Genomic DNA, 12170 nt, shown 5'->3' on the forward strand with positions numbered 1-12170 from the left:
CCACAGTCATTCCCTCCCTTCTCTACGCTCGCGAAACGTGGACCCCCCCCTAATGGAACATCTTCGCCGGTTAGAAACATTTAGGCTGGCCTACCTATGATCCATCCTGGGTTTAACCTGCAGGCTGGATTGTGTGAGGAGCTCACATATCCTTGTAAGATCTGGACAAAGTCCCATCGGTGAGCTCCTCTGGAAGGCAAGGCTGCGTTGGCTGGGTCATGTAGCCCACATGCCCAGCCACCGCATGCCTAAACAGCTTTTGTTTGGCCGGATCGAGGGGGATAAACGGGCGCGGCACGGGCTAGAGAAGAGATGGAGTGATGTGGTACAGGAGGACGTGGAGCTGAGTGGACTTGCCGATGACTGGTACCAGCGGTGTCAAGATCGGCCTCTGTGGAGGAGGCTCGTGAAGGACGCTACTGGGCAGTTGGAGGCAGTCGCCCTCCAACAACAACGGAGGGCGGAGGAGCGACGCTCACAACAACGAGCGGAGTCCGGGTGGCTAAAGCACAGCAAGTTGGTACAGTAGGGGGCACAGGTGGTGCATCAGCCAGTCATCTCGGTCAGTCGACCCGTGGCACCTGCTGGGTCTGCCCCGTGACCTCCTGCCAGCGGGCGTTCGACACTTCACGTGGTAGCCTCAAGGTGCACATGGCCTGGCACAAGCGTCGTGGTGACGTCACCGCCACTTAGTGGCGAATGGCGGTTGTTGTTGTTGTTGGGGTAAAGTGTGGGAGACTCCCTTCTCTTGGTGGTGGTGGTAAAGTTTGATGGAATTGCATCTGAGTTGCCGCGTCTGAGTTGCTTCTGCGTTGCGTCTGCATTGCGTCTGAGTTGCGTCTGAGTTTCTGTGTCTGAGTTGCCGCGTCTGAGTTGCTTCTGCGTTGCGTCTGAGTTGCATCTGCGTTGCGTCTGCGTTGCGTCTGAGTTGCGTCTGAGTTTCTGTGTCTGAGTTGCCGCGTCTGAGTTGCTTCTGCGTTGCGTCTGCATTGCGTCTGAGTTGCGTCTGAGTTTCTGTCTGAGTTTCCGCGTCTGAGTTGCTTCTGCGTTGCGTCTGAGTTGCATCTGCGTTGCGTCTGCGTTGCGTCTGCGTTGCGTCTGAGTTGCGTCTGAGATTCTGTGTCTGAGTTGCCGCGTCTGAGTTGCATCTGAGTTGCGTCTGAGTTGCATCTGAGTTTCTGTGTCTGAGTTTCCGCGTCTGAGTTGCATCTGAGTTGCGTCTGAGTTGCTGCGTCTGCGTGTCGCTGTCGTTGCCAAGGAGACGTCAGCGTGGGTCCCGGCCGGGAGACGTCGCGGCCGCTGAAGGTGAAGGCCGAACGGCAGGAGGGAGACTCCGGTGAGGTCCCACAGACTCACACAGAGACCCACAGACTCACACAGAGACCCACAGACTCACACAGAGACCCATAGACTCACACAGAGACCCACAGACTCACCACACAGAGACCCACAGACTCACATAGAGACCCATAGACTCACAGAGAGACCCACAGACTCACACAGAGACCCACAGACTCACCACACAGAGACCCATAGACTCACACAGAGACCCACAGACTCACACAGAGACCCATAGACTCATCACACAGAGACCCATAGACTCACATAGAGAGACCCACAGACTCACACAGAGACCCACAGACTCACCACACTGAGACTCATAGACTCACACTGAGACTCATAGACTCACACTGAGACCCACAGACTCACACAGAGATCCACAGACTCACACAGAGACCCACAGACTCACACAGAGACCCACAGACTCACACAGAGACCCACAGACTCACACAGAGACCCACAGACTCACACAGAGACCCACAGACTCACACATAGACCCACAGACTCACACAGAGACCCACAGACTCACACAGAGACCCACAGACTCACACAGAGACCCACAGACTCATACAGAGACCCACAGACTCACACAGAGACCCACAGACTCACCACACAGAGACCCACAGACTCACACAGAGACCCACAGACTCACACAGAGACCCACAGACTCACACAGAGACCCACAGACTCACACAGAGACCCATAGACTCACACAGAGACCCACAGACTCACACAGAGACCCACAGACTCACACAGAGACCCACAGACTCACACAGAGACCCACAGACTCACACAGAGACCCATAGACTCACACAGAGACCCACAGACTCACACAGAGATCCATAGACTCATCACACAGAGACCCACAGACTCACACAGAGACCCACAGACTCACACAGAGACCCACAGACTCACACAGAGACCCACAGACTCATCACACAGAGACCCACAGACTCACACAGAGACCCATAGACTCATCATACAGAGACCCACAGACTCATCACACAGAGACCCACAGACTCACCACACAGAGACCCACAGACGCATCACACAGAGACCCACAGACTCACCACACAGAGACCCACAGACTTACACAGAGACCCACAGACTCACACACAGACCCACAGACTCACACAGAGACCCACAGACTCACACACAGACCCACAGACTCACACAGAGACCAATAGACTCACTCACGCAGAACTTACAGACTCACCACACAGAGACCCATACACTCACACACAGACCCCTCCCTCCCCTCCCTCCCCTCCCTCCCCTCCCTCCCCTCCCTCCCTCGCTCCCTCCCTCCCTCCCTCCCTCCCCTCCCTCCCTCCCTCCCTCCCTCCCCTCCCTCCCTCCCTCCCTCCCTCCCCTCCCTCCCTCCCTCCCTCCCCTCCCTCCCCTCCCTCCCTCCCCTCCCTCCCTCCCTCCCTCCCTCCCCTCCCTCCCTCCCTCCCCTCCCTCCCCTCCCTCCCTCCCTCCCCTCCCTCTCTCCCTCCCTCCCTCCCTCCCTCCCTCCCCTCCCTCCCTCCCTCCCTCCCTCCCTCCCCTCCCTCCCTCCCTCCCTCCCTCCCTCCCCTCCCTCCCTCCCTCCCCTCCCCTCCCTCCCTCCCTCCCTCCCTCCCCTCCCTCCCTCCCTCCCTCCCTCCCTCCCTCCCCTCCCTCCCTCCCTCCCTCCCTCCCTCCCTCCCCTCCCTCCCTCCCTCCCTCCCTCCCCTCCCTCCCTCCCTCCCTCCCTCCCCTCCCTCCCCTCCCTCCCTCGCTCCCTCCCTCCCTCCCCTCCCTCCCCTCCCTCCCTCGCTCCCTCCCTCCCTCCCTCCCTCCCTCCCCTCCCTCGCTCCCTCCCTCCCCTCCCTCCCCTCCCTCCCTCGCTCCCTCCCTCCCTCCCCTCCCTCCCTCCCTCCCTCCACCTTGACCCGCAGCTCCGGACGTGAATTTGATAAAAGTCGAGATTCCAGAGGAGAGTGGAGTGTCCCGTGATGGAGCGCCGCTCTCTCCAGATCGCAACTTCATCGAAGTTGAGCTGTCGGAGGAGGAGGATGATGATGATGATGATGAGGATGTTGGCGAAGGTGAGAGTCACATCATAGAGGTCTAATTAAATCTAGTTAAATATAAAATCTTTCAACTTGATTTAAAGCTTTCGTGACTGCAGGGATTCATCTTCTTGGTTCTTTCGGTAAAGTCACGTAGAAGGGAAATAATAAAATAATAAAAATAAAACATAATTAAATAATAAAAATAAAATAATAAAAATAAAACGTAATAAAATAATACAAATAAAAGAATCAAATAATATGGATTAAACATAATAAAAAAATAAAAATAAAATAATAAAAATAAAACATAATAAAATAATTCTCACGACGTTTCGGCCACAACGCAAGCAGCCGTCCTCAGGTGAAGAACAGGTCTGTCGGGGAGACAGCGTCTGAATGAAACACCACCAGGCTTGGCAGCGTATATTTAAGCTGGGTTGGAGGGGGAAGAGCGCCTTGACAAATATGCAAATTATTTTGTGAAGGCGGTCTTCCCCCTCCAACCCAACAGCTTAAATAGACGCTCTAAGCTTGGTGGTGTGTCATTCAGACGCTGTCTTTCCGACAGACCTGTTCTTCACCTGAGGACGGCTACTTGCGTTGTGGCCGAAACGTCGTGAGAATTGTATTTTATTATGTTTTATTTTTATCGTTTTATTATTTCCCTTCTACGTGACTTTACCGAAAGAACCAAGAAGGTGAATCCCTGCAGTCACGAAAGCTTTACATCGAAATTTTATTATGTTTTATTTTCATTATTTTATTATTTCCCTTCTACGTGACTTTACCGAAAGAACCAAGAAGATGAATCCCTGCAGTCACGAAAGCTTTAAATCGAAATTTTATTATGTTTTATTTTTATCGTTTTATTATTTCGCTTCTACGTGGCTTTACCGAAAGAACCAAGAAGATGAATCCCTGCAGTCACGAAAGAAGCTTTCAATCGAAATAGAATACGACGATCCGATTGCAACACAAGCAACCATCATCAGGTTAGAAGGAATGAGAAAACAAACATAGTAAACTTAGAAATATAATGCAATACGACACAGAGAGCCGGCTAACACAACAGTCAACACCCTACCTGGTTGATTTCGTTCTTCCAAAGATTGCTAAATTTGAGAGAGAGACAAAACACAGACACGGAGACACACAGACAGACACACAAGCAGAGAGAGACGCACAGAGAGACACAGAGACACAGATACAGACACACAGAGACAGACACACAAGCAGAGAGAGACGCACAAAGAGACACAGAGACACAGAGACAGAGACACAGAGACACAGAGACACACAGAGACACAGAGACAGACACACAGAGACACACACACAGAGACAGACACACAGAGACAGACACACAGAGACACAGACACAACAACAACACAACAACCGCCATTCGCCACTAAGTGGCGGTGACGTCACCACGACGCTTGTGCCAGGCCATGTGCACCCTGAGGCCACGTGAAGTGTCGAACGCCCGCTGGCAGGAGGTCACGGGGCAGACCCAGGTGCCACGGGTCGACTGACCGAGATGACCGAGATGACTGAGATGACTGGCTGATGCACCACCTGTGCCCCCTACTGTGCCAACTTGCTGTGCTTTAGCCACCCGGCGCTCCGCTCGTTGTTGTGAGCGTCGCTCCTCCGCCCTCCGTTGTTGTTGGAGGGCGACTGCCTCCAACTGCCCAGTAGCGTCCTTCACGAGCCTCCTCCACTGAGGCCGATCTTGACACCGCTGGTACCAGTCATCGGCAAGTCCACTCAGCTCCACGTCCTCCTGACACAGAGACACACACAGAGACACACACACAGAAACACACACAGACACACAGAGACACACAGAGACAGACACACAGAGACACACACACAGAGACAGACACACTAAGACAGGCGCATCTTACAGATGACTAGTCGATGGTCAAGAGGGCAGATCAGCTCCACAGTAGGTCCTGGTGTCAAGGACATCGGCCTGCATCTGCTGGCTGTTATGTCACTATGTAGTCCAGCAGATGTTCTTGCTTGGACCCGGCATGCATCCATGATGTGTAATTACGCTGATCTCAGAACAGTGTGTTGGTAATTACAAGCCCATGGGCAGCACAGAAATCTAGCAGCCTCCTACTACCGTTGTTATAGAGCTGATCTGGCCCATGCCTTCCAATCGCTCCAGACCAGGTGCCAGCATCACAAGCTCGACTTGCCTCTCACACCGAGGGGCCCCCCCTGTGTTTCTTCTCTTTCAAAAAACTCGCGGCAGACCAAGCCGGCGCTACGGAGCGGCCTCCGTGCGCGGAGTGCGGCGCTGGCGCCGGCGTCACGATACCGAGAGCCTGTGCAGAGTGTGGCACGGCTCTACCAGGCGACCACGATCACAGCGCCGGCCAACGGCAACAGCAGCAGCCGCAGGCTAAGAAGCAGCAGCAGCAGAAGCAGCAGAAGCAGCAGCAGAAGCAGCAGCAGAAGGGGAGAAGGACACCCGGCGCGCAGGAGCGACGCGCACCATCGCCAGTCGGCAAGGAGCCGGCACGTGCCGCCGACGGTGCGGGAGAGCGGCAGGAGAAGAACACCGCCACCGGCGGAGCTTCGGCGAGGAATAAACCGAAGCGGAGGGTTTCGTGCGAGGAGTGCGGCAAGCACTTCTCGTACCGGTGCCTCCTCCGCAAGCACGCGGCCACGCACACGGGGGAGCGGCCCCACGCCTGCCCCGACTGCGGCCGCGCGTTCTCGCAGCGCTACAACCTGGAGGCCCACTCGCGCGTCCACACGGGCGAACGGCCCCACGTCTGCCCCCAGTGCGGCCGGGCCTTCGCCCAGCGCTTCGCCCTGGCCAGGCACGCGCGGGCCCACGCCGGGGAGAGGCCCCACGCCTGCGGGCCGTGCGGCAAGCGCTTCGGGGAGCTCTCGGACCTGCGGGCTCACGCGGCGTCGGCCCACGCCGGGGAGAGGCCGCACGCTTGCGGCGAGTGCGGGAAGCGCTTCGCGAAGCGCTCCGTGCTTCGCAAGCACGAGCTCACACACTCAGGGGAGCGACCGCACGCCTGCGAGCAGTGCGGGAAGGCGTTCGCACGGCGGTACGCGCTTGAGGCGCACGCCGGGACCCACGCCGGGGAGAGGCCGCACGCTTGCCCCGAGTGCGGGAAGCTGTTCGCGCGGCCGTCCTACCTGAGGAAGCACCGCGCCGGGACGCACGCAGCCGAGAGGCCGCACGTTTGCGCCGAGTGCGGGAAGGGCTTCGCCCGACGCTCGGGCCTGGAGGCGCACGCGAGGGGGCACGCCGGAGAGCGTCCGCACGCGTGCGGCGAGTGCGGGAAGGGGTTCGCTCGCAGCTCGGATCTGAAGAAGCACGAGAGGGCTCACTCGGGAGAGCGGCCGCACGTTTGCCCCGAGTGCGGGAAGGGGTTCGCGCGGAGCGACTATCTGAAGAGCCACTCCAGGACTCACCGGCAGGCAGAGGTCGCAAACGGGTTTTGATTGCTTACCCCCCGTACCCGTACCCAGCCCGCACCAGGGTCGCAAATGGGTACCCGTACCCGTACCCGGCTGGGTACGGGTAGCCGTTCCCTACCCGTACCCGTACCCTACCCGAAATGAGTGACAAACGGTTACTCAACAGTGACTCACGGCCTACCCGTACCCGTACCCGGCCGCACCAGGGTCGCAAACTCTCCCACTCACTCACCCACCCACTAATTCAGCTACCCACTCACTCACCCACCCACTCACCCACTCACTCACCCACTCACGAACTCACTCACCCACCCACTAATTCAGCTACTCACTCACTCACCCACCCACTCACCCACTCACTCACCCACTCACGAACTCACTCACCCATGCACTCACCCACTCACCCACGCACCCACTCACCCACCCACGCACCCACTCACCCACGCACCCACTTACTCACCCACCAACCAGAGGTTGCAAACGTGTTTTGATTCCTTACCCGTACCCGTACCCGGCCGCACCAGGGTCGCAAACGGGTACCCGTACCCGTACCCGGCCGTTGTACGGGTAGGGTACGGGTATCGGGTACCCGATTGCGACCTCTGGGATGAAGCCATGTTGCAGGCGCGGGTGGGTTGATTCTAGGAACTTGAATTGTGAGAAGAGACAAGACGTTGGGAAATGAGTGACAAACGGTGACTCACCAGTGACTCACGGCCTACCTGTACCCGGCCGCACCAGGGTCTCAAACTCTCCCACTAACCCACCCAATAATTCAGCTATTCACTCACTCACTCACCCACCCACTCACCCACTCACCCACTCACGAACTCACCCACTCACGAACTCACCCACTCACTCACCCACTCACCCACTCACCCACTCATTCACCCACCCACGCACCCACTTACTCACCCACCAACCAGAGGTCGCAAACTGGTTTTGATTCCTTACCCGTACCCGGCCGCACCAGGGTCGCAAACGGCTACCCCGTACCCGGGCCGGGTACGGGTAGCCGGGTATCGGGTAGGGTACGGGTATCGGGGGGTACCCGGTTGCGACCTCTGCCGGCAGCTGTAGAAACGCGATGCCCCGGGAGCTTCCGTTCGGATTGGGGGCGGTGGTGGCGTGAAACGCTTCGGACGCGAAGTGTTGTGCAAGTTGTCTCGCGAATGCCGATTCGTTTTGCAGCACCTCCTCATTTTTCTTCTAATTCCTCTTCTTGTAATTATTTTTCTTCTCCGACTAATTCTTCTATTAACCATTCTTCTGACTTGATTTGGAGCTTGCTTATTCTAATTGTTTTTCTCCAATTCCTTATTAAAATCCTTCTACTGTGAATTATTCTACGACTAATTCTTCTACCAATTCTTCTAATTCTTCTTCTAATTCTTCTTACTTGATTTGGAGCTTGCTTATTCTAATTGTTTCTCTCCTATTCCTTCTTCAAATCCTACTACTGTGAATTATTCTACGACTAATTCTTCTACCAATTCTTCTACCAATTCTTCTTACTTGATTTGGAGCTTGCTCATTCTAATTGTTTCTCTCCTATCCCTTCTTCAAATCCTACTACTGTGAATTATTCTACGACTAATTCTTCTACCAATTCTTCTACCAATTCTTCTCATTCTTCTTACTTGATTTGGAGCTTACTTTTTCTAATTGTTTCTCTCCTATTCCTTATTAAAATGCTACTACTGTGAATTATTCTACGACTAATTCTTCTACCAATTCTTCTAATTCTTCTAATTCTTCTGACTTGATTTGGAGCTTACTTATTCTAATTGTTTCTCTCCTATCCCTTCTTCAAATCCTACTACTGTGAATTATTCTACGACTAATTCTTCTCATTCTTCTAATTCTTCTTACTTGATTTGGAGCTTACTTATTCTAATTGTTTTTCTCCTATTCCTTATTCAAATCCTACTACTGTGAATTATTCTACGACCAATTCTTCTAATTCTTCTAATTCTTCTTACTTGATTTGGAGCTTACTTATTCTAATTGTTTCTCTCCTATTCCTTCTTCAAATCCTACTACTGTGAATTATTCTACGACTAATTCTTCTACCAATTCTTCTCATTCTTCTTACTTGATTTGGAGCTTACTTATTCTAATTGTTTCTCTCCAATTCCTTCAAATCCTACTACTGTGAATTATTCTACGACTAATTCTTCTACCAATTCTTCTCATTCTTCTTACTTGATTTGGAGCTTACTTATTCTAATTGTTTTTCTCCTATTCCTTATTCAAATCCTTCTACTGTGAATTATTCTACGACTAATTCTTCTAACAATTCTTCTCATTCTTCTTCTAATTCTTCTTACTTGATTTGGAGCTTACTTATTCTAATTGTTTCTCTCCTATTCCTTCTTCAAATCCTTCTACTGTGAATTATTCTACGACCAATTCTTCTAATTCTTCTAATTCTTCTTACTTGATTTGGAGCTTACTTATTCTAATTGTTTCTCTCCTATTCCTTCTTCAAATCCTACTACTGTGAATTATTCTACGACTAATTCTTCTAATTCTTCTCATTCTTCTTACTTGATTTGGAGCTTGCTTATTCTAATTGTTTCTCTCCTATTCCTTATTAAAATGCTACTACTGTGAATTATTCTACGACTAATTCTTCTACCAATTCTTCTAATTCTTCTTACTTTATTTGGAGCTTACTTATTCTAATTGTTTCTCTCCTATTCCTTCTTCAAATCCTACTACTGTGAATTATTCTACGACTAATTCTTCTACCAATTCTTCTAATTCTTCTTCTAATTCTTCTTACTTGATTTGGAGCTTACTTATTCTAATTGTTCTTCTCCTATTCCTTGTGCTTCCAATTCTTCTTCAAATTCTTCTTCCAAGTCTTCTTCTGATTCTAATTCTAATTCTTCTACTAATTCTTCTTATAATCCTTCCTATTCTAATCCCTATTCTTCTGGTGGGAGCAGCGGAGTAGCGGAGTGCATCGCCGCGATGTCTCCTCCGTGTCACTTGTGGAATCGGGGCGTTGCATCGCTGTATACGTCGCACGGTCTGGCTCCGCACGCATTCATTGGGCTGTGCCGGGCATCGGCCACTTACACCAACATTCGAGGCGCCGCAAATTTTTAGTTTGTGCCGGGACAGCGCGCACGCACGCACACGCGCACGCACACGCACACGCACGCACAGGCACGCACACGCACGCACGCGCACGCACGCACACGCACGCACGCACACGCACGCACGCACACACGCATGCACACGCACACTCACGCACGCACTCACACGCACACTCACGCACACTCACGCACGCACACACACGCACACACACGCACACACACACACGCACACACGCTTTGGTCCCACGTGCCCCGGAGCGGAACGGGTCCAGATGTCGTGCGGCTCCAACCTCCCGCACCTCCGATTAGCTACATTCTACGGTGCAGAAAGAAGTTCAGTGTATGTACAGTGAGGGAAAAAAATTAACCCGTAAAAACAAAGTTTTTCACTCTAAATCCTTTATATGCGTGGCGGCTAGAGTCCTCTCGTCCTCTGGCTTGAGATGGCTGCCACCTATGGGTCAGATGATTGCCTGCCACCATTAAGCAATTGGTTATTAAATATAATTTATTTTTTGCTAAAAAGTGTAAAATTTTGGAATTTTTTTTTCCACGAAAATTAATTGTCACGCACAACGAGTCTGTGTGCAAAATGTCAGCTCGATTGGATCACGGGAAGTGGGTTAAAAAACGACCGAAAGATTTGCACGGTCGTAAGCGCGCAAGCAAGCAAGCAAGCGCGCAAGTGAACTTAATATAAAGGATTTAAAAAGTATTTGATCCCCTGCTGATTGTGTACGTTTGCCCACTGACAAAGAAATGACCAGTCTATAATTTTAATGGTAGGTTTATTTGAACGGTGATAGAGACAGAATAACAACAACAAAATCCAGAAAAACGCATGTCAAAAATGTTCTAAATTGATTTGCATTTTAATGAGGGAAATAAATATTTGACCCCCTCTGCAAAACATGACTTAGTACTTGGTGGCAAAACCCTTGTTGGCAATCACAGAGGTCAGACGTTTCTTGTAGATAGCCACCAGGTTTGCACACATCTCAGGAGGGATTTTGTCCCACTCCTCTTTGCAGATCTTCTCCAAGTCATTAAAGTTTCGAGGCTGACGTTTGGCAACTCGAACCTTCAGCTCCCTCCACAGATTTTCTATGGGATTAAGGTCTGGAGACTGGCTAGGCCACTCCAGGACCTTAATGTGCTTCTTCTTGAGCCATTCCTTTGTTGCCTTGGCCGTGTGTTTTGGGTCATTGTCATGCTGGAATACCCATCCACGACCCATTTTCAATGCCTTGGCTGAGGGAAGGAGGTTCTCACCCAAGATGTGACGGTACATGGCCCCGTCCATCGTCCCTTTGATGCGGTGAAGTTGGCCTGTCCCCTTAGCAGAAAAACACCCCCAAAGCATAATGTTTCCGCCTCCATGTTTGGGGTCATAGGCAGCATTCCTCCTCCAAACACGACGAGTTGAGTTGATGCCAAAGAGCTCCATTTTGGTCTCATCTGACCACAACACTTTCACCCAGTTGTCCTCTGAATCATTCAGATGTTCATTGGCAAACTTCAGACGGGCATGTATATGTGCTTTCTTGAGCAGGGGGACCTTGCGGGCGCTGCAGGATTTCAGTCCTTCATGGCGTAGTGTGTTACCAACTGTTTTCTTGGTGACTATGGTCCCAGCTGCCTTGAGATCATTGACAAGATCCTCCCGTGTAGTTCTGGGCTGATTCCTCACCGTTCTCATGATCATTGCAACTCCACGAGGTGAGATCTTGCATGGAGCCCCAGGCCGAGGGAGATTGACAATTTTTTGTGTTTCTTCCATTTGCGCATAATCGCACCAACTGTTGTCACCTTCTCACCAAGCTGCGTGGCGATGGTCTTGTAGCCCATTCCAGCCTTGTGCAGGTCTACAATCATGTCCCTGACATCCTTGGAGAGCTCTTTGGTCTTGGCCATGGTGGAGAGTTTGGAATCTGATTGATTGCTTCTGTGAACAGGTGTCTTTTATACAGGTAACAAGCTGAGATTAGGAGCACTCCCTTTAAGAGTGTGCTCCTAATCTCAGCTTGTTACCTGTATAAAACACCTGGGAGCCAGAATCTTTCTGATTGAGAGGGGGTCAAATACTTATTTCCCTCATTAAAATGCAAATCAATTTATAACATTTTTGAGGGAATGGGTGAGTGTGTGAATGAGTAAGTATATGGGTGAGCGGGTGGGTGAATGGGTGAGTGAAGTGGGTGAGTGGGCGAATGAGTCAGGGGTGAGTGGGTTG

The 12170-nt window shown here is 51.8% G+C and overlaps 1 protein-coding gene across 1 annotated transcript in view; it reads left to right on the forward strand.

Moving 5' to 3' along the window:
* LOC144949881 (uncharacterized) overlaps positions 1-12170 on the forward strand; it is a 36255-nt gene that overhangs the window by 6707 nt on the left and 17378 nt on the right. Inside the window, exons 3-5 of the mRNA XM_078879873.1 lie at positions 1259-1336; positions 3264-3413; positions 5641-6792. Coding sequence (XP_078735999.1) covers positions 1259-1336; positions 3264-3413; positions 5641-6792 — 1380 coding nt within the window. The remainder of the gene's footprint in view (positions 1-1258; positions 1337-3263; positions 3414-5640; positions 6793-12170) is intronic.

The sequence above is a fragment of the Lampetra fluviatilis genome, chromosome 55 (genome assembly GCF_964198595.1).
Source record: "Lampetra fluviatilis chromosome 55, kcLamFluv1.1, whole genome shotgun sequence".
Lineage (NCBI taxonomy): Eukaryota > Metazoa > Chordata > Hyperoartia > Petromyzontiformes > Petromyzontidae > Lampetra > Lampetra fluviatilis.